This window comes from Artemia sp. Qi Xiang Cuo, chromosome 3 (assembly GCF_049724085.1).
Source record: "Artemia sp. Qi Xiang Cuo chromosome 3, ASM4972408v1, whole genome shotgun sequence".
NCBI classification, from domain to species: domain Eukaryota; kingdom Metazoa; phylum Arthropoda; class Branchiopoda; order Anostraca; family Artemiidae; genus Artemia; species Artemia sp. Qi Xiang Cuo.
The window spans coordinates 85,170,921-85,194,885 of record NC_142796.1 but is presented as its reverse complement, the minus strand read 5'-3'; the positions used below and the strand labels follow the sequence as shown (position 1 = coordinate 85,194,885).

Genomic DNA, 23,965 nt, shown 5'->3' with positions numbered 1-23,965 from the left:
ATCGAATGAGGCCTTTTTCAAGTTTCTACGACAAAGATTTCAATAAAAACCTTATATACCCCCTGGGCATAACTTATAACCCTTGCCCTAATGACTGTGGGGGGAGTGTCCTGCTCAAAAGTATAATTTCCTGAACTTTGAACTGCGTGGAACAAAACGGCTATCTCAAAATTTTTTATTGGATGTGTGGGAGAATGGTGGGCTTGGAAGGGGTGTAAGTTGCCTTCCAATCATTTCGACTACTAAAAAGGGCACTAGACATTTCAATTTCCAATCGAATGAGTTCTTTTTGAAGTTTCTACGACAATGCTTTCTATTAAAACCTCATATTCCCCCAGGGCATAACTTACAACCCTTGCCCTGAGGGATGTGTGGGGGGGTTGTCATTCTCAAAGACCTAATTTCCAGAACTTTCAACTTTGTTGAACAAAATGGCTATCTCAAAATTTTGAGTGGATGTGTTTTGGGAAAGGGTGGGCGAGAGTGGAGAGTTAGTTGCCTTCCAAACACTTTCAACTATTAAAAAGGGCACTAGTCCTTTGAATTTCCAATCGAAAGAGCCTTTTTTGAAGTTTCTACGATAACGCTTTCTGAAAAAAAACCTTATATGCCCCCAGGGCATAAATTACAACCCTTGCTCTGAGGGCTGTGGGGCAGTGTCCTCCTCCAAAACATAATTTCTACCTAGAAATCAACTACGCCGAACAAAACGGCTATTTTAAAATTTTTGGATTCGATGCGTTTGGGGAAATGCTGGGCTTTGACGGGATGTTAATTGCCTTCCGGTCACTTTCGACTATTAGAAAGGGCAAAAGCAACCCCAACTTCCAACTGAATGAGCTCTTTATAAAGTTTCTACGACAACTTTTGTGATACGAAGTGCCCTGGTCTAGAGGAAAAAAAAAATAATACATTTTGCAAACATCGGTCTTATTTGCCCCCAGGGTATAACTTAAAACCTTGTTCTTAGGGCTGTGGGGGAGTTTCCTCCTCAAAAACATTATTTCTATCTGGAAATCAACTGCGCTGAACAAAATGGCTATGTAAAAATTTTGAATGGATGTGTTTTGGTAAATGGTAGCCGTGGAAGGGGTGTTAGTTGTCTTCCAATCAGGTTCGATTATTAAAAAGGGCACTAGCCATTCCAATTTCCAATCGAATTAGCCCTTTTCGAAGTTTCTACGACAACTCCTTCGATACGAAGTGCCCTGGTATGGAAGAAAAAAATAATATATTGTGCCAACATCGTTCTTTACTTAGGCAGCGCATTGCGCTGCCTATGAAATAGATAAATGTGTAAATAGACGAATTCATATTTTAATGTTACAATAAAAAATAAATTTAAGCATAACACAAGGAAAAAATCAGTAAGCAAAAAAATAAAAATAGAAAGATTTGATAACTAGAAAAGGTCTCGGGTAAAAAAAATATAAAATAACGGGAACTCAAAACTTGAAACTTTCATGATGGTATGCGGTGAAAGATAAAAAGAGTGGTTTGATTTCCTATAACCCTGTGAAAGAAAAATGTACTTTTATTTTATCGACTTACCCATGCAGCATGTTTGTAAGCCAATCAGAAAAAAATAATTTCTGTAGAGACAAATAATTCCGCTTTTTTAAAACCGGATTAGTACCCCCATGCAAAACAATAAAAAAAAAACGAAAATTATATCTAATTGGTTCGCCTCTGTGAAATTTTAAGCGATGTTTTTTGTTTTAAGTAGATCTTTGTTAATGCAATTAGTAAAAGAAAGAAGCGCTCTGCTCTCCAATGGAGAGCAGAGCGCGATAGATGAATCAAGAAAACAACCAAACTGTACTGGTTTACCTATATGATCCGGTAAGTTTTAAGCCAGTAAAAAGAACGAAAAGCTAAATTCTACCTAATTGGCTCTTCCGTTTGAGATTTTAAGCCAATCGAAAAGGACGAAAAATTTGTTGAGTCAGACCTTTTTTTACAAATAGTTTTTCTGCAGTATGGCTATTGCATGTCAGCTTATATACAAATTTTAACTTAATTTTGACAATTAGGAAGTTCGTATATTGATCTTGAAATAGTAATTGAATAAAAGATAAAGAACAAAAAAAAAACACACATAAAGTAAAGAACAATATAAAAAACGAAAATCTTACTTTAGGAAGTCTGACTTAAAAAAAAAAAAATTACCGTCAACAAATAAATAAAACCTTAAACGGAGAACACTATGAATGTAAAAGTGACGGAATAGAATTACTGCCAATGAAGAAATCAAGCCCAGATGATGGAGAATAAAATAATGAAGTTAAGCTCACAGCAAATATTAAAAAACTAAAACTACGAGAGACATAAGACGTATTTTAGGCATTTTTGCAGGGAGGTCTTCTATAACGATCTTCTGGGAGATGGAGAAGCCCTCTACCCCGTATGATGATAGTTAATATGTATATTGTCATGTATAGGGTGCTTCTATGTTCTCTTTCAAGTAATACAATCATTTCCCCTAGGATTGTCAATAGGGTTCTGCACTTCCCATAATGTTACGATCATCAGACTTTTAGACAACCCCTACAACAGCAATGACGAATTGAAACATATCAGACAGGATCACATTAACGCATCTTTTATTAAAGTGCCTGGAGATTGGGATATCCCTGGTGGCTGGACAATTTTTCCTCTTATTGAAAGGTAATACTTATTTTCTTGCGATACAAAGACATAATAATAATCATCAGACCCATCATAACTTAACAGGGGGTACTGAGACCAGGCCCCATCACAAAAGGGTTCTGTAAAAATTTAGAATTATGGCCGCTGATAAGGAGACATGTTAAGAAAACAATTCTTACTTTAAAATATGTATAATGATCCTAGTTATTATATTATCCAAGGGGAGAACCTTTATCATCAAGTCTTTTCTCTAAAAATCCTTCTTTTTCCAGCTTAAAAGAAAAAGTTTCCAAAAACCACCATGCTGAGATTCAATGGTTAAGTCTTTTGAAATTGCCGCTATAAATTGCCGCCAAATAAGTTGTTTTATAGAGAGCTTTCATGCGGGTCTTTTTAATACTTTTTTTTAATGAGCAATGGCGCAAATACAAACTATTAATAGCAGTGGCAAAAATCAAAATATGAACGCTAAAGACCGGCATGAACGCTATCTATAAAACAACTTATTTGGCAGATCATAGCAGCAATTTCAAAAGACTTAAGCATTGAATCTCAGCATGGTGGTTTTTGGAAACTTTTTCTTTTAAGCTGGAAAAAGAAGGATTATTACAAGATAGTTATTACATTGCTTACGCTGTATTCATTATAGACGCCATTCCTGTAATAAGTTACTTATTTATTAAATAATAATGTTACTTATGATTAGGTTATGTAGCATTATATGCAACCGTCCAGTAAACTTTAACAAAAATATAATTAACATGTATAAATATCTGCGTTAATACTTGCACTTTAAGCTGTAGCGAAAGTTGGTAGTTTTATCAATATTATTAACTATAATTAAGAATAATATTAATTAAAAGTTAATTATCAGGAAACAAGTAAATATCAGTAAACTGTTGAAAAAAGGGATGGAAATATGAAATGGAAACCCGTAGAAAAGCTGGACATGGATAGGTAGAATTTTTACGCCATTTTGTGACACCATTACTAACACCCTTTTCAAGCAAATTTTGTTGTTTTGAAGGTTGACCAGTTTTGTATTTGTCTTAGACAATTCACAACAAAAATAACTGGCCTATATGTAGATTAACCAAATAAACTGTTAAATAACTTATTATATATAACAATTAATAAATTAATTTATTATAATAACAATTAGTAGTTAATGTACAACAAAAAGCAAACACGACAACAAAAAGTACGAATAAGCAAAATTATAAAAATGGCGGCCGAAAAGTAAGACAACAAAAAAAGAATATTGAAGACATAAAAACCATTACAGTAACCCTGATTAGACTCTGGTAAGGCCCTAAGGTAAAAAAAAAAAAAAAAAATGACAGTTTATCCAATAGCTTCTCAAACAACATCATAACGTCAGTAACTCCATTACTTGCCAGTAATTTTCTATATCGATAAAATTGAGAAAAATAAAGCAGAAATATTTATAGTTAATTCTATAGCAGCGACTGAACTATGTGTTGCAATAAAGTAATTATAATAAACAACGAAAAAAAATTAATCATCTTAAACTTAAAGTTGATACCCCTTCATTATAAATTGAGATTAGCTACTTGTCTGACTATCGTTATCGACTCTAAAGACTATAAGCGATTTCCCTCAGTGATCAAATGTCCATTATCCTGGACATTGGAGCTCTACAGAAAATTGTTCAGTCCACGAACGTAGGATGCTATAGACCAGGTAATGCTGTTCTCAGTGATCCCCGTGTTTTTTCTTTGTGGGCAGAATAAACAATGCAGATTTATTCTGTAGAATAGCAGAACAAACCTGGGCAAGGTAAACAAGAAGAGTGTGCGAAAGCACAGGATTGCTGACCCCCCAACGGTGATTAGGCCAGTAGGGATTGTAAAGTCCAATGCCGTATTCTTTACCTTTTTTACCTTTATAATCAAAATTTTAGAACAGAGGTGGCGAATTTTTTTTTAGCTAAGCGTACCAATCCAAAAAAAAATCTGAGAACGTATCCCACGTGATTGAATTTGACGAATTTTTTATATCGTTCAACAGATTTGTAGGATAGAACTTTAATTTTTTCTTTCTTGGCAGATAGTCGACGTTTTTCATCAAAGTGCGCGACACTTATGACCCGCTGAGCCGTCCTAGCCGAGTGATTAGTGCGCATGACTTGAAATCCTCAGGATAGGGGTTCGGGTCCTGGTGTCGCTGGCTATTTGGCTGGGAAGGCAGATCAGCGGTGGGATTCTGTAAGCTCAGACAGAGACGACCCAGCTCTAAATGGGTGCCTGGAGAAATTTATGGGGAAGAAAACGGGAAGTATCGGAAGATCTGCCCCTAACCACGGATTGTATTCCGGGGTAAAGACAGAAAATCAGGAGATCGGTACCTCCGCTATGCAGACCATTCGTCAGCATGCGGAAACGTAAAAAAATATGAATAGCGTGCAATAGATTGACTATGACTGAACTAGGAATTGGGTTTTCAAGGGTTTTGAAACTGAAAATTTTTTACCTGTAAGACAAATAAGACACTCGTGGAGGGAGGTCTGTTGGGGTAAGTTATCATGAGGTATGTTAAATAAGACTGGATCTTTTGAGGCATCTTGACTCTCAAAAAGTCAGCGTAAGAAACACTAAAAGAATTTTTGGGCTGGAAAACTTCTTCATCAAAAGTAGTACAAAACATGTTCTGTCTGATAGAGTACGGCCCCTTTTAGCTTGAAAAGTCCTACTTATGTCGATCCTTATTGTACGGTTAGGGTCAGTGGAAAACCAATCTTCCTGTCCATGAAACTGGTGCTTGGCCTAGAAATACCATTTTTTGTATTTTTAGTTGTTTTTTAATGAAAAAGAATCATAGTTGACCGTTTCTTAGTGTTTTGTTTTATCTTAATCGCTTTAATTGCTTTAAGGTTCAAGTGGATGCGTCCAACTCAGTTGTCGATAATGACATTCAGTTTCATATTCTAGATAAATAAAAAAGTATATATATCAATCTATTTAAAGCCCAGCAACACGCAACTCCGTTAGAAGTCAGCTGGATAGATGTAGTTTAAGCCCATGTGATAACGGGAATCACATATTGGTATTATCAAGGGTCTATTCTTCTGTAGTTTAGAATAGACACTCCCGCAAAGCATCAGTTTCGGGTGGAGTGTGTGGGATGGCTGGCTATCACAAACAGCATCAGCCTTCTAGCTAAACTTGTTTTTCGGTTACAATTTATGACTAGTTATTGACTTTAGTAATGGACCATCCTATTCATATTTTGAGAGTTTGGCCGCCTATTCTTTTTTTTATTCTCCATTTTGAAAATTCAGCTAAGGGTGAGGATACTGGTTTTTCACCCCAATTGTTCCAGTCATAACCACACTTTATCTTAAAAACACCTGCCTGATTCTGTTGTCAATTGAACCCATCTGAAGCTTCTCTGATTGACCTCGTGTTTGATTTGTAAACTGTTTAAAAAATTAAATCTTGCTTTTGTAAATACACTTGTATTTTAGGAGCATCTCACCGCGCCTGCCTTGAGTCAGAGTTGGTAGCTTTAGGGCATTTAATAATTCCCTGTGTGGTTTCTCACCAAGGACAGATTGACATTTTGCTGCCCTTCTCCATACTTATTCAATTGGCCGTAATTACCTTCGTAAAAGGACCCAGAAAAAGCATGTTCCAAATTCCAGTTGTTAATTGAGCTGTATATTTTTAAGAGGATTCCACATGGCCCACTAGTGATTGTTCTTCTGAAAAGTCTAATCCTTGAGTTTGATTTGGAGACTGCTAGTAAGGAATGTTCGTGAAAACTTCAGGAGGTAATCCACATGACTCCCAGGTCTTTACCGCAGGTGGAAATTGCAAGTGGTATGATAGATGAAGTCTGGTTATCCATGCTATGTTGGTGTTTTGGATTATCATGGCCAACACTGAGTGATGAGATACTTTGATATATTAAATGAGAGAAGCGACGGATCTGCATGTTCTTGGATGTGGTACAACATCGGATTGCTTAGATGATTTATTCGAAACGTCAAGTAATTTTGAATGATCAGCGTAGAGTGCTAGACGGCTGATAACCTCAGGTATCTAAGTGTCTGTTGCTTGTCAGAGAAAATTCCATTGTGTGTAGGGTGTTGAAGAAGCTGTTCGTTAACTATCCTCTCCAGAACTTTTGTGACAGCAGATATGAATCTGTGATGTAATAATGGTCTGTAATCTTCTGCTTTGGGTGTGTCCCCCTTTTTAAAGATTGGTATGATGTGGTCTATTTTCAGCTGAGAGGAGACTCTTTTGCATCCATGTAAACTGTTTATTTTATGACGATAATTGATAGTGCTGCTACTAACAACTCACTGCAGCACCAAGCCGCCTAAGGTCATCACAGCTGAAAGCGCTCTTCCTCCATCCCAATCTATCAAAAGCTCCCTCTACATACCCTCCCAAGAAGTTCCAATTTCCTTTAAATCCTTTTTTATGACCTACTCCTACTCTATTCGGGGATGAATTACTTTTTGGTTGACCCTAGATGTAAAAAAAAATGTATTTATAGGAAAGGGGCTTCTGTAAAACATCAAAGGCATTAGGACTTGTATCTTTAGTGGGAAAACGCACATACCTCTACAAGAAAACCCATTTTGATTTCAGATATCCCATTATTGTAGTGCGAATGAGATGCATCTTTTTCGATTAGCTTTGCAATCCTACATCCTTTGCAATCCAATCCTTTGCAATCAAAAATTTACGGTAAATTGCCGCAAGAGAAAAATGGCTTTGAGCCACATAATGATGTGATGTGAAAGCATATTTAGTACCACCTATAATGGGAGTTTAATAGATGGTGCTAGTCGCAGGAATAAGGCAATCCTACACGAAAAGTGGCATCTATAAATATCCGCATGTGTAGCACAATGGTATGTGTGTCTTCACGCATTTACACGTCATCTGCAAGCGGCTCTACGTGCGATTCACGCAAATTATGCGACTATTTTGTTGATAAATTTAGGATTTTCTAGGTTTTAGAAGGGGGCCAATTCTACTGACCTTTCCCATGGGTTTGGTGTTTGTCTTTACTTTAATTTTAAGTTGCATTTCTGTTTTTAGATTATCATTGTTAAATGCTGACTGGGTTTTGATTGTCAGTGAGAAGACGAAGTTAAATCTGGCTCTTTTGCTCGACGTTGTCAGGTCGTATGACAAAGATAAGGTGAGTCATACCATATATATTAGCTGTACAGCTTTTGTGCCTCTCTTTTGTTTAATGTCAGTTAAGAGTGCCCATGCGGAGTATATCCGTGGCCAGATCCTAATTCATGTTGAAGATAGCAACCTTGGTTTGATTAAAATGTCATCTGGAAAATCCTAAGCTTTTTTCTTGAGGGAGGGGGATTCTTTCCAGTCAGGCTTAGAGATAATCCACAGTCCTTCTATCCCTCTTGTGTCCAGTCTTGGTCGACTGCACGCTTTGTACGTTTATTTTTTTTGGGTAGCGATCCACACTGCTTGCTGGGCTTAGAAAAGAGGTTATCGAAAAACCCCCAGTGATTTTGGTTTTCTTGAGGTCTTTCTGACAAGCCTTCAGGGGAGGTGTCCCCTCAATACCTCTTGTGTGCATGTTTGTCTTGTGTGCAGTCTTTTTTATATGTTGTAAATGTTTATTTTGTCGGGTATATTCATCTGCAGTTCCACATTGAAGGCCCATAAATATCTCGTAGACTTGGCTAAGAGTTATCGCAATGGAAGGAGGAGGAAACATCCTGTCCTCCTATTCCTCCTGTGAGTATCTTTTATTATTTTTGATTTTTATTATTTTTGATCTTTAAATCAAAAATAAAACGGTGCACATCATTCATATGTGCAAGTTCACCGTAAAATTCATGATGGTTCACCATAAACCATGTGGGAAATGGGATATTTTCCTCCTCCACATGGGAGAAGCAAACAGCCTCCTCCTCCTATTACTCTTGTGGGTATTTACATCTTGCTTGCGGTTGCATACAAATTTTGTGCACACCCGTGCACAGTTCCAGTATTTTTTTATTTATCTTGATAAATTCACTAGCTAAAAGATGGACATAACATACGACTCGATTTGCTTTTTAACGTCCTTTCCGAAAACACTAAATCGCTGCCCTTGCAAGCTGTACTTTGAGCCCTTATAGTGACCCTTAAATTGACATCTTGTTCCTTACATCTTATACAATAGAATAAGAATAAAACTTTGATTCAAAGTCAATACTGAGTTGATATTTTATGATTTTTCTAATTTCTTTTTTATACTTCCGTCATTATTGGGAAATCAAAAAATAAAACGGTGCACATCATTCATATGTGCAAGGAGTTTAGCCTGCACAACGCCCCAAGATCGTAACATTTTCTGCAATTATTGTTATATTCTTATCTGTTTTCTATGTGACTCGCCATTTTTTCAAAAAATAGCTTTACTTAAGCCAATTTGAACAAGTTCACCGCAAAATTCATGATGGTTTACCATAGACCAGGTGGTGATATCTTAAACCACATGCTCATGACTATCCTTACTTTATCTTTTCATTACGTTCTCTTACATTTTGAGTATTGAAATTCTTATCTGAAATTCTATCTGTGTTGGGGTCAGGCGGCTTGGTTCTGTAATGAGTTGTTAGTAATGGTAGTAGTAGAGATTTAGCTAGTGCTAATTTAAGCCAATCAGAATTTTTCATATAATTTTTTTCCAATCAGAAACATTATGAAAATATGATTGGTCCAAATTAGCGGTAACTAAATGTCGGTATTAGTAAAATCTGATTGTGAATTCATTGGAGTCATTCATAACGAAATTTAGTTAAATTCTGGAGCTAGGCATATCTCGGTTTATTTGAACTTTTTGGAATCCTGCTATGGCCAGCCAATCACAGAGCTTTATTATCAATCCTTAGCCTTATAGGAAAATATATCGAATAAAATTGAATTTTTCATCTCAGGTAGCTAGAACTAGTCAGGTCATGTAGTGGTGCAGTAGGTTTGATTTCAGCTTTGGTAGTTTGGGACCTAGAGATCGAACCTAGCTCTAGCAACACACTGCAGGGCTCGGAATATGATTCCGGTGATGAGACTCTACGAAAGTGTCTAAATAAGAAGAAGAAGAAAGAAAAGAACGAACTAGCCAGTGTCTAAATCTTATTATCAACAGCTATGGTGTTACCTTTATCGGTAAAAACCCCTAGAAAAGAGATCTTGGAAAAGAGACCTTAGAAAAAACACTTTGTGCACCTGTGTTTATGATAGCATTTGTTTCCAGTAACCGAAACTCGAATATTATTATAGCCTATTTTCAGTGAAAATCATGACGTAAAACTATGGAATTTTATTTTATTCTAACTACTAGCAAATTTCAGATACTAGTTTAAAACTCATAGTTCAATTCCAAGTATCCATGACTATCCTTACTTTATCTTTTCATTACATTTTCTTACATTTTGAGTATTGATTCTTATCTGAAATTCTTATCTAATTCTATCTGTGTTGGGGTCAGGCGGCTTGGTTCTGTAATGAGTTGTTAGTAATGGTAGTAGTAGAGATTTAGCTAGTGCTAATTTAAGCCAATCAGAATTTTTCATATAATTTTTTTCCAATCAGAAAACATTATGAAAATATGATTGGTCCAAATTAGCGGTAACTAAATGTCGGTATTAGTAAAATCTGATTGTGAATTCATCGGAGACATTCATAACGAAATTTAGTTAAATTCTGGAGCTAGGCATAGCTCGGTTTATTTGAACTTTTTGGAATCCTGCTATGGCCAGCCAATCACAGAGCTTTATTATCAATCCTTAGCCTTATAGGAAAATATATCTAATAACATCGAATTTTTCATCTCAGGTAGCTAGAACTAGTCAGGTCATGTAGTGGTGCAGTAGGTTTGATTTCAGCTTTGGTAGTTTGGGACCTAGAGATCGAACCTAGCTCTAGCAACACACTGCAGGGCTCGGAATATGATTCCGGTGATGAGATTATATGAAAGTGTCTAAATAAGAAGAAGAAGAAAAAAAAGAACGAACTAGCCAGTGTCTAAATCTTTTTATCAACAGCTATGGTGTTACCTTTATCGGTAAAAAGCTCCTAGAAAAAAGATCTTGGAAAAGAGACCATAGAAAAAACACTTTGTGCACCTGTGTTTATGATAGCATTTGTTTCCAGTAACCGAAACTCGAATATTATTATAGCCTATTTTCAGTGAAAATGATGACGTAAAACTATGGAATTTTATTTTATTCTAACTACTAGCAAATTTCAGATACTAGTTTAAAACTCATAGTTCAATTCAAAGTAGGTAGTGACCAGAAAATTCGAAATATTTTATGTACCATTGCTAAGTTTCATTTTCAAATCTTTTCAGCCCGAATTCGTTGGCCGGGTTGTAAAAGATTTCGAACCGACTATAGTTCCCCCTGCCACCCCCCCCCCCTCCTGTTACAGAAAACTAATCTTATTCGTTAAAAAGCCTGATCCCTTGGTTAAGGTCCAGACTAAGGCGCAAGGGCTAGACTTCGGCGCACCTGTATTTATTTTATCAGGTTTTCATCAATTTTAACTATGTTGTCATTACAAGATTCATTTAGTAAAAACAGCTTGTATAATTTCGGCCTAGGCTGCACTAAATTATGCTGGCTTTTACAACAATAGGTCAATAAATTACAAACAATTAAATGCACTGACAAAAAAAGGAAAAAAGAGTTGATAATACGATTGGTGCAGTATCTCTTTCAATGCAGCTCATGAGATAAAACTATTCGATTCTATATTTACCGCTATGAGCAGCAAGACACGAGCTAGATGAAGAATTTAAAATTTACAGTTCAAATATAGGGTCACATTCTATATGGGAAGTGATCAGAGCCTTTGAAGTATTTTATGCAATATTGTCAGGTTAAGTTTTCAATTAAGGTCTCTTTTCAGCCCGAATTCATTGGCCACGTTGTAATAGACTCGGAACCAACTATAATTCATCACTATAGTGACTCACAACTATCATATCCTCTTAAGAGTAGTGGCTTCCTTTTATCTAAGTTGGTTTTATCAAGGTACGTATTATCCAATTATACACCTTTATTTACCCTTAGTCATGCATCGAATTGACAGTTCAGATCAAATTTAAATTTAAACTTCAGCTGCCAAGATTAAATGTAACCATACCTTAGCTTACTTCCTCCGGAGCCATTGGTGGCACATAAGGGGACCGACAAAACCTCTCCACTCGCCCTGAAGCGGTGACATCTTCCCATTCAGATACTAATGAGGTCTTAGCCATCCTCAGGTCTCGGTCAAGAAATCACTTCAAGGTGTTCTTTGAACGACTTTGTCTTCTTCTCCCACCTGTTTTCTTGTTTTCGTAGGCTGTTCGGGGAAGGTGGCATTCATTACGGGGTATATGTCCTAAATGTGTCCAACTATTCTTCCTTAAAACGACAGTAATGAAAGGCAGGTCTGTTCTACTGCCGATTTTAGAGTTAGTGACTCTCTGTTGCCAGCTTGAATTTAAAATTCTCCTTAGGCATATATTTTCGAATGCAAGAATTCTGTTTTCTGTTTCCAAATGGCAATTTTTATGACGTGTTCTCTCCCCCTTCCTGTATCTATGATTTCTAGTACACATTTTTTGTTGTTGTTTTGATAAATTTGCTAATGCAAAAAGAGCACAAACATGATACACACACAGAAAGTGCGTTATTTGTGAGACTATCGCTATCTATTAAGGTACATCATAGGTGGTAGCTTTGCTATGTACAAAGCTTAACATCGCATTGGTTTAAGCCTATATGCCTGTTGAATCTTGTTAGCAAAACTTATGGTAAGGCCTTCACTGGTCAAATTAAGATGATGTCTAATAAGAATGTCTAGGTCACAATGTAAAATTTCAAATTTCTATAACGTCATCGAAAGATCACATCTCAAGCCAGATATGTATCAAAGTCTGGTCATTCAGGGGAGGGAGGCTTTCCTTAGGAGATGGGATCAAAGCATGGAAAAAATATTCTGTACGAGTATTTTCTAATTTATGGACGGAAGGTGTTTGGGACACATTCCTCCTTTATTCCCTCATCTCCATATTCCCTTCTTCTTCATTCCTTCTTCCCTTCATCCCCCTTCCTCTATGTATAGGTACGTCTCAATTTTTTATCAGAAGTAACATAAAGCACTTTTTGTTTAATCGCAACTTAAATCTTAACATCTTTAATTATAATTCAACTTGGCAGTTAAAAGTTCAAAGTTTTACTTCGATGCCAAAGTCTGTCGTATTAATTTTTTATTTTTACCATAGTTGGAGAAAAATCGCCCCTCTTTGAACGTCTATTAGTATGTTGAATCAATTCTTTCAATCACCAAAGGCAGGTTATTGTTCTTGTCTCTAAGTACGGACGAAAAGATCGTATCTCGGATAGATTGTCAAATGGTTGAATTTATTTATACTTATTAAAAGCTTCCCCCCCCCATACCCACCTGAAAAACAAGAGTAATTCAAAATCAAGCTTCACTAGGCCATCAAGCACAGCTTTTTCGTTTTAACTCAGAGTAACTCTTCCCTACTCTTATGCAGTAATTAAGGAATCCTCTTTCATGCGTTGATTAAAAATTAGCATTAATTGGATTTTTAGTGTTAAGTAGCGTTAATGGTAACATAGTGGTAATAGTTACTAATAATTTTATAGCGCTAATTATGTCAATAGGCGTCATTTAGTGTTAATAGATGTAAATGTAGTGTTAATTGGAGATTTATTCGCACGTACCAGAGCAAGCAACAACAGTATTTTCTGAAAAAGTACCGTGGTTTCTTGTTGGGTATATCTCTCTCTCCCTCTTTTGGAAGAGATTCCAAATGGTGCCCCAGACAAAATATCACATATTTGGAATCTAAAAAGAAAAAGAAATGGGTCTTAATTAAAAGGCTGATTTGAACCTTCTTGACTTAATACGTAGTAACTTCAAACGAGTAAATTTCTCGCTTTGTTTGCAATGTTGCCGTAGAACACTTTCTACATCGTAAATTTATACCGGAAAAAAAAAATCAGTTTTTACCTGCCAGAGAAAAACAACCAAACAAAATGATTACAATTTTTAACACATTAAATAATAATAATAACAATTTATTTATAACCCACTTTTATACAAAAAAAGCGGAGTAAATTACACTAAAAAGGAAAAAAAAATCAATCAAATACACAGAAACAAAGGTAAATTAAACCTTAATCACTGACAAAAACAAACGGATAATATTATGGTTTGGGCCTAGGGACACAGAGGCATTTCTGCATTTGATATAGTTCCTACCTAATTGTTCCCACTGGAGAGGGACTGCCCCTCTCCCTTAATAGACCAAAAGTATGCAATACGATCAAAATTTAGTATTATTCGAAAGGGATTTAATGCTTTGCTGGAAAACGACGTTTTTTCCTACTCTTACCACTTCTCCTGGCGAAGGTTTGCTACATTGTTAAAGGGAAAATCTGACTTGCTTTTTTAGTTTAATTTTTGTATGTTATGAATAACATTTTATGTATGGTTGCCATTTTAAATTTTGAATTTAATCCCTAGTGTCCTCTGAAGAGCGATGTGCGCCTTCTAAAACATATATTATATTATTCCTCCCTATTGCGAATGCACTTTGAAATTTGTTTCTATGTTTAGTTTTGGAGATTTTGACTAATCACACTCTAAAGAATGACTTACAAAACTTTAACCAAAAAATAGTGACACAAAGAATGACAATATGCAGAAAAGAAGCCGATTTTTGTGATTAGAGCAGTATTACTATACACAGTGCAGTTTTAATTCCATCAAAAATTTAAAAGAAAACTAAACAATGTGGCTAAAGTTAAGCATTGACCAATGCAAGGGAAAGGTGGAATCCCCCGTTTACCCCTTATGTTATTTTCTGGAAGGTAAGTCAGCCCTCCTGGCTGTATGAAAAATGTAGTTCAATCCCGCTTTCTAGGGCTATAATGAGAGAAAGGTTAAGATGATCGGGACACGTTCTGCGGATGAAGGATGTGAGATTGCCAAAGATAGTCCTTGCTGGCTAACCGTCTAGGGTCAAATTAAAAGCAGATTGTTCCCGAATAAGGTGGGAGCATGTCGAAAGATTTACGGAAAATGGGAGTTTCTTGAGAGGATGTAAAGAGTCAAGCTTTAAATAAATTGGGATGGAGGATGAGCGTGCGTAGCTGTGTTGGTCCCATTTGGCTTGGTGCTGGATAGAATTGTTAATAGTAGTAGTTGTAGTAAGACGGGTAAAGTGCACTTATATGCTGATATCTAGGCTGGATGTAATCAATATTGGTTTATCTCTGTCTCTTCAAGGTTAGCTACAGCTATTTCATCTGCTATGCCTCGTAGCCTCTTTTTCAATTGATGTGGTTTATGAGTTTGCAGCTTACTTGAAGAAGCAGCTGGGTGTCAAGTTAAAACATGACGGGCGTTTTTGTATTTCTGATGACACTGGATGCCTTACTTCAGTCCTAGTACATAGTAACTTCAAACGAGTAAGTTGTTTGCTTTATTGGCAGCGTTGCCTTTTTTACTTCACCAAGCAAATATAGGACACTTTTTTAGGTTGTTTAAAAATATCACAAAAAACAACTTTTTACGTACAGAAAAAAAGAGCTGAAACAGGGGAAATCTCTATTTCCAAAGATGGTATAGAGGACTCTAAGAAAAATTGAAATTGCGTTTAATTAATGAGCTCTCCAAGTTTCCAGCCTTATCCTCTCCAACAAGAAAACTCCTCTAATATAAAGGCTGATAAAAGTCATTATAGCCATTTTTATCAGTTTAGTTATATTTTGTTTTTTTTTTTTTTTTTTTTTTTATTTATTTACTATCGTTCATCCACCACAAAGTTGCACATATGCTTGGACGGACTTCGTATTTTTATTGTTCTAAAATATTTAGGGTAAAAAGCCAAAAGTGAAATATGGCTATGATCCACACGATGATGAAAGTGAATGTGAAAACCACAGTTTATAGAATTAGCAGTATGATCATTCTCTATCTCTCCCATTATAAATACCCGGACAGGGGTGCGAGTGCTCCGGAGAACGTTTTTGCAGATAGAAACATAGGCGTTATCAGATCTTTTCGCGGGTAGACAAGTCAGATTTCTCTTGGACACGAAACAAGTGGAAACCCGCTATTACGAATAATGCACTTAGTAACCATTTCTCAGTGATTGACGATAACAGACTAATCCACTAAGGCAGAAACAAGTGGGAGGAGCTTTTTGTTCGCACCGAGACCGAAGACCAGAAATTATCTGCAATAAGCTTACTGTCTATAAACTGTGGTGAAAACATAGCTAGTACCACCTATGATGGAACTTAATGGATGGCAATAGTCGTACGAATAAGGCCCTTTCGAAAAAATTCGAAGATTAGTAAGATTGGTTTGAATTAAATGTGGGTTTCCGGATTTTATGCCTTGTTCTCCCAAATAAGAAAACTCCTCTTTCCCAAGAGATTATTTCTGATCCTTAAAATCTTTTTTGTCATAATTTTTCGTTTTTCTTGTTTATTTACTATCTTTCATACATCTCACCGCAGCACATATGCTTGCGCGCCCTTTTATTTTAATCTTTCTCAAAAATTTACGGTAAATTGCCGCAAAAGAAAAATGGCTTTGAGCCACATAATGATGTGATGTGAAAGCATATTTAGTACCACCTATAATGGGAGTTTAATAGATGGTGATAGTCGCAGGAATAAGGCTCTTTCGGAAATATTTGGAAATAGTAAAATTTGGAGTGAATTGCTACTACCACTACCACTAACAACTCACCGCCGCACCAAGCCACCTGAGGCTAACACAGCTACACACGCTCCACGTTTCCCTCTGGAGAGTCAATATTCTAGAATTTAGCCAGAAAATGATTATATAGTAGGCACCTGAGGCTATTCTATCAAACAAGCATTTCTCATTAGTATAGTGATTAGTAATAGTGACTTATCTTAAAAAAATTTCACTGCAGTTTCTTTCATGTTTTGTTTGTTTGAAATCGTGTTTGGCTAAGTTTTTGAAATCATGTTTGATGGAATGTTTGAAATCATGTGCCCCTTCCCCCCTAGATTTCTTGGCCCCCTCTCCTCCTCCTAATTTTGAAAACACCCTTTTTGGAAGTATTTTGTTGAAAAGTATCTTTTTTGGTATTATCATTGAAAAAATTGATAATAATAAATAAATAACTTAAAAAACGCTTTATTTTCTCACATTCTTTTCGTGGTCACGATATAATATTTTAAAAGTATTTTTAAGATTTAGACTTATCATAGTATATTTATAAGTCTACTGCTCAGTATGGGCCTCCCCGAGCCACTTGGCGTGTCCCCAGATGGCTATAGGGGAACATCCTACAGACTTGTAGGGTACCTCCATAGGAGGCTCGGGCCAATGGGGACCATGTCCCTGGGGGTCCAAAGTAGAAACTGGGGTGCCCCAGATGGAGGATGAAGAAGGCCCCTCAAATGTGCACTCAGCAGTGCCCATCGGCGTGTGCACGTGTCCTGTGAGTTACAAACTTATTCCAGTAATGGTTTAAATTGCATGGTGACACAGAACACCATCATAGGGAGATTCTCTATAGGAGCATAACTGCGGGCAAGACTTAAGATCCAGATCTGTGGAGGGCCTCTGCAAAGGGCTGCCTCGACCCTTTCGGGGTACCTGTAAGAGTGGCGACCTTGCGGTCAACTCTATTCCCACTTGAGGAGTGGCGCCCCTCTAGGAAATTAGAGCCTAGTTAACGATACGGCTTTCGCACGGGATTCTGATTAATGGATAATTCTTCTAGGCTCCGTCTGTTTTTCGGGCGTTTTTTGGCTGAAAAACCTCTTCCTAGCTAATTTATCCACTATGGGTTTTCTGGATTTTACGCCTTATTCTCTCATTAAGAAAACACCTTTGCCACAAGACAGTATTTCTGCTCATTAAAGTTCTTTACTATTGTCATTTTTTTCCTTTTTTTGTGTATTTGCTATCTTTCATATAAATCAACTTTGCATATTTGCTTGCATTGACTACGTACATCATTTTTATTTTTATCAAACAATTTACAAAAAGCAGCTGCAAGTTAAAAATAGGTTTAGTCCACGTAACAGCATATCTAGTCCCACCTATGACGCTACTTACTGGATATCAAACACTTACTAATTCCTTAATTTGGTCAATCACTCTAATTTTGCCCTATTATTACATTGAAAGAATGTCAAGAAACATCAAACGCTTGTTTGCTTTGGTGATTTTTTTTTGTCGACACTAATAAAGACACATAGAAGTCATTCAGAAGCCAACTGGCAAGTTGGAGTACTACTGAAGCTTCCTCTTTACATTCTATGTACAAAAAAACCTGAATAAACTACGGCTTCCACGGTTAGATCCTTCTAATCTACCGGATCCTCTCTGGAAGAAGAGATTTCTTGGAAAGTTTCCATGGACATGTCTTTCTACACCTCACTTCAGATCCCCGCGCTTGGTGCTTCACTGTGGGTCATTTATCGAACGGTAATCTTATTTATACTTGAAAAAAGCTGGCTCAATCTTTAAAGCTGAATAATTTAATTATTAATATTAATTTGATTAAATTTCTGGGATGGATGCTCCTCATTTTAGTGTATTTGTTTTTTATTTGATTATTTTGAATTTATTGGGTGTTTTGTATTTGTTTCGATACCGTGAGTTGAGGAGAAATCTTTTTATTCCAGTATCTGGAGACAGTATTATTTATTTATTGTTGAGTTTATAAACCCACACACAAGTTATTCTCACTGTGAGTCATTCATTCATCACTGTGAATCACCAATCAATCATTTCATTAATACTAAAAAAGCTGTTAGAAACGTAAAGTGGTTGCTAAACCCCAGAAGCTTGGCTTATAGTGGGCCACACAACAAACACAAAACAAAATATACACTAAAAAACAGTGGGAAAAGACAAGAACATTTAGCTGATAGGAGATTTAGAAGTAGAGTTGTCATTTAACTGAAAATGATTTTAAAGAACTATCAACTGAACGGCTGCTTGCAATCTGAGAAATAGTACTAGAAATCTCAGTATCACGTGCATGGGGAAAGGAAAAAGACTTCTGCTAAGGGAACACTACCTACTCTACTCTGGCATAGAATGACAACTAGAGGAAGTACGGTGAATACAAATTGAAGGCACTCGCTGAGGAGTTTTGTCCACAATTGATCCATCAGCCTTCCTATAAAGACATGGGGAAGACTGTTTTGAGTTTTTTTTGTGGGAAAGAGCTTCATTAACTACAGTCCAAACCTTGCGCAAATTCCCTACACATTCATCAATTTGACGCAAAAAATACAGCTTTTTGGCTGCACGTACTGGAGAAGTAAGCACATTTTTATAATTTTTATACTTCAAAAGAGTCATTAATAAGATAGTTTTGTGAAAGTATTTTTTATCGATCAGTAAAGAATTTGAACCAGGTATCTTCTCTCGTAGAAGAAATCTCAATAACATAGGAGTACCCTCCTATATCAAGCTCATATCAAACTTCCCAAAACATATAACTTAGGCGAGGAACTAAAATATAAGCACTTTAAAAGGGTAAAGGAGGCCCTAAGCGGTCAATCATTTTGATTAAAAACTTCCATTAGTCGATTGACTCAAGCATGATTGACCGTCAAGGAGCCTGGTTGACACTTGAGTCAAGCGTTGATGGTGATTGATAGAAAGTTTGAATGACTCAATCATTTTGATCAAAGCTTCCATCAGTCGATTGATTCAAGTATGATTGACCGTCAAGGAGCCTGTTTGACACTTGAGTCAAGCGTTGACGGTGATTGATAGAAAGTTTGAATGACTCAATTATTTTGATCAAAAACTTCCATCAGTCGATTGACTCAAGCATGATTGACCGTCAAGGAGCCTGTTTGACATTTTATTCAAACGTTGACGGTGATTGATAGAAAGTTTGAATGACTCAATCATTTTAATCAAAAGCAGCATGTTAGATTTGGTTTGGTCAATCATTTTGATTAAAAACTTCCATTAGTCGATTGACTCAAGCATGATTGACCGTCAAGGAGCCTGGTTGACACTTGAGTCAAGCGTTGATGGTGATTGATAGAAAGTTTGAATGACTCAATCATTTTGATCAAAGCTTCCATCAGTCGATTGATTAAAGTATGATTGACCGTCAAGGAGCCTGTTTGACACTTGAGTCAAGCGTTGATGGTGATTGATAGAAAGTTTGAATGACTCAATCATTTTGATCAAAGCTTCCATCAGTCGATTGATTCAAGTATGATTGACCGTCAAGGAGCCTGTTTTCGACGTTGACGGTGATTGATAGAAAGTTTGAATGACTCAAGCATTTTAATCAAAAGCAGCATGTTAGATTTGGTTTGGTCAAGATTGAAGGGTCGATTGAAGGTTGATTAAAGCACACTTCAATCGATTGACGGAAATTTTTGATCAAAGTGATTCATCGTCTAGGGCCTGCTTAAGAAACTTACTATTGACTTCTCTGAATACAAAACGTGAACTGAACTCAACACAACAAGTCGCCCAGTGGGTTCTTAACCAATTTGCGACGCCGGTGGTTGTGCGCGAGATACTCTGCCATCCAAATAAAAGGCATGGTTTTCCCCCTGACCACCCCGTCTTGGAAGTTGAAAATATCCTATCTTGCCAGCGCGATGACTCATTGTCAGCCTGTATTTTCGGACACTTAGCAAACTAGCGAATTTTTTCCAGACGCGTAGGAATTCTCAGCCAAAAAGAAAATATTAAAAGGGAGTTATAAGAAATACCAAAAAAGATCTTTATTTAACAGCTAGAATCAGGGGTGGAGCAATGAATTTAGAGAGTGAATAATATTAAACGTATGAAAAGGACATTAATCTAATAATCAGGGCCAGGGGCCCAACAATACACAATAGTAAATATATACCGAAATAATTATAATATATTCAAATAATCAATATACCCAAGGTACATAATTGAAGACAAAAATTCTTTAATATTATTTAGACAGATGATTTTCATGAAAAAGGCCAATTTATTTTCTTTGACACTTTTTCCTGTTGTTTCTTTACGTAGTTAATCGATTTTTAGAACATTGCCACTCATAGATATTTATTTTATCCTCTTATACGAATGTTTGTGTTTCCTTACAGAGTTCAAAAGTTAGAAAGGATGAACTTTTTGTTGGTGTCAAAACATTTTCAGGATTTCATTCCTCTCGGGTTCCGGTTGTTCAAAAAACCTGGGGTAAATCAGCCGAGAAGATCATATTTTTCAGCGATATAGAAGGTAATTATAGGTTTGAAATTTTTTCTGTTTTCCTCCCAAAATTTTATTTCCAAAAAACTATTTCTAGCATTATTTTCTGTACCTATTTCTCAATAACAATTGATGATACGCTAATTAGGATAACCGTCCTAGCCGAGTGGTTAGCGTGCTAGACTTGAAATTCTGAGGACAGGAAGTAGACTTGGAAGTTTGAGTCGCTGTTTTTTTTTGTTTGGGTGTTTTTGTTTGGGGGGTCAATGGTGTAACTCCGTAAGCTCAGCCAGAGTTGACCCAGCTCTAAATGGGTACCTGGAGAAATCGGGGGAATGGTGTAACTCCGTAAGCTCAGCCAGAGTTGACCCAGCTCTAAATGGGTACCTGGAGAAATCGGGGGAAAATACGGGAAGCGTCGGATGATCTGTCCCTAACCATGAATTGCGCTCCCGGCTGAAGGCACAAAATCAGTAGATCGGTACCTGCTCTATGTAGACCACTGGTCAGTATGCAAATTTATTTTTTCTTTAGTTTTTGACTAGAATAACCTGAGTATAAAAGGCTGAAGCTATTCTGGTGTTATGAGATGGTTTGAGGTCTCCAATGTGTCATAAGATCTTTCCTCCATTATTATCCCTGGAAGGGATGGTCGCCTTGGAGTTGCGATGGCCGGACCCGAACTGCAGTGCTTGAGTTACCTTGTGAAATGGCCCTCCGACATTCTCGTTGGAAAAGAATAAAAATAATAAGAAAGCTTCGTGATTTTTGGGACTTTTTGTTCAATAGATTCATAATAATGATAATTTATTTGTAACCCACTATAAAAGACAAGAAAAATCGGGTCAATGAAACGTAAACAATATATCTGGCAACCCAGCTACGCTGATTTCAATGTGGTACGTAGATGGCGTTCCAATTAATAGCTATTGCGCTAAAAAATTATCAACTGTAAGTCCACCCAGAGGAACAAGGGTCGTCAGGAGGATAGATAAATATAGCCAAGATAATGATAAAGCTTTGTTCTCCGACGAGTTGCTAATGGCAGTAATAGTATATTACTATCATGAAAAACTACAATATTGTTTATTTGCAATTTTACCGACATACGGTTATACTTAAGTTTCCTTTTATTGAGGATGAAATTCATGGTATCCAGTACTGGATAATGCCAGTTGATAAAGTTAGAAATATGGGATCTATAGAACAACCGTGGTTCCTGTTATACCTTAGCCTTTAATTTTATTATTGGTCTTTAATTTAATTAAATCTTTTAATTTAATTTAGTATAACTTCTATGAAAAATTATAATTTGGGTATAAAAAATATATGATTGGTTCGTTAGTAGTTATTATTTTATTTAGAGCTATAATTAGCCACTTCTTTTTCAATATCTAAATGATGCGCCAACAGAGGCTGTACCCGGGGGCAAATGTACTCTCTTCGCCTCCCCTAACTACGCTACTCCAAATTTTTCATTCTTTCGTGTTTTAGTACAAACTATTACTAAATTTATTTTATCAGATCTCGTTAGATTATTTTTTTATTGTTTATTCCCTTAGCTTGCAGTTTAACTGCAAGTTAAACTTGGGTGATCCCCCAAGACATAAATTAGTTGTTTTGGGTGTGTGTGGAAGTAATGGGCTCTTGAATCCCGAGTCTCGACCGCGAGTGTGTGTGTACGCCTAATCATTAGAAAAAAAAACTTGCGCAACAACATTAAGACACTAGCTGCCCAACTTTGATTCTCAAAGTTGGGCAGCTGATATTTTTAACACTAGTTATGTAATAATCACGCTGTCTTCAATGCTTATATCTATGTCGGTAGTCAGGAGGCTATATCTATGTTGGTCATATTTATCTGTTTTGGTTGTTTTTATTGCAGCACAAAGCCGTATCAGAATCTGAACTTTAATTGTCTATGTTTGCTATATTGGTTGTATTTTTCTGTATTGGCTATATTTATCAAAATACAAAGCCTTGTCAGTATTTTGGCTATATCGAGCAGTTAATGGCGACGAACTGCAAGTAGCGACTCGACCCAATGGCGAACGAAATTTAAAAAAAAAGAAATTTTATAAGAATTAATACAAAAAAAGAGTTGGCTTTTTATGCTGGTGTAGCAGAAAAGTTCGCTCAGTGTAATGACTGTTGAGATTTTGAATAAACAAAAGAATAAACCACCATCCCGATTCAAAAGTAAAAAATTCAAAATTCAAAAATAAAGAACTGTGAAATAATGTCCTGACTATCAAATCAGTGCGCAGGGTTTTTACTTTTTATTATTATTGTTTCTTTTTGAATGGTCCAAATAATATTTTTATGATGAGGTTAATGAAAAATTCCCAGCAATTCTAGAACATTTTGAATATGGGGAAGGAGCAGGGCATCTCCTCCTCCGCGTGCGTCACTGATCAGTACAACTGTCAATGACGGATTCGGTCATGAAATATACCTTTAGTTCTCATATTAATTTTTATGTGCGTCTGTTGCATAAGTAGTAAGTGTTTTTTGAGTTGTGTACTTGTAAAAATTCTCCTGGTTTATTTGATTTATTATCACGTTTTCAACTGAAGTAAGAAGCTTTTTCGAAGCACTAAAATATTTCAGCATAACGACCGAGGGACTGAGGAGGGGCAGCCTCCTTCCCATCCGTTTCTAAAAACTTGTTTCTATTCAGTTTCTGATCGTTTTTCATATCATGCCAAGAAATTCCCCTCCGAGGAAAGTTTCCCTGGAAAATTTCCCCCTGGAAAGTTATCCTAATGAGAGAGAGACGAAAGAGTTTTATTAAAAAGAAATAAAACACATTATGAAGAAAACCCGAAGTTTGTTAAACTTGTGTGGGCAGACATCACCCTTTACAAAACTCTACACACATAATTACTACCACCCATCCTTAGCCCCCCCTAAAAAAAGGACAAAATAATAAATAATAATAAAATAAATGAATAAAAATAAACGAAATAAGTTAATTTCTAATAAATTTCACGACATAACTGGATACCGAAAACACAAAATACAAAATCATTATTCTATTCTATCTCCTCGTCGCCCTCCCAAAAACACGA

General features: G+C 36.3%; 1 protein-coding gene across 2 annotated transcripts in view; it reads left to right on the top strand.

Annotated features, from left to right (window-relative positions):
• LOC148954677 (beta-1,3-glucosyltransferase-like) overlaps positions 1-20,924 on the top strand; it is a 53,343-nt gene extending 32,419 nt beyond the window's left edge. For both annotated transcript variants that reach the window (XM_089087190.1, XM_089087191.1), the window contains exons 3-7: positions 2,487-2,667; positions 7,728-7,830; positions 11,562-11,686; positions 14,961-15,142; positions 20,789-20,924. In XM_089087190.1, the coding sequence (XP_088943316.1) occupies positions 2,487-2,667; positions 7,728-7,830; positions 11,562-11,686; positions 14,961-15,012 (461 nt within the window). In that variant the 3' untranslated portion in view covers positions 15,013-15,142; positions 20,789-20,924. The remainder of the gene's footprint in view (positions 1-2,486; positions 2,668-7,727; positions 7,831-11,561; positions 11,687-14,960; positions 15,143-20,788) is intronic.
• The last annotated feature ends 3,041 nt before the right edge of the window (positions 20,925-23,965 follow it).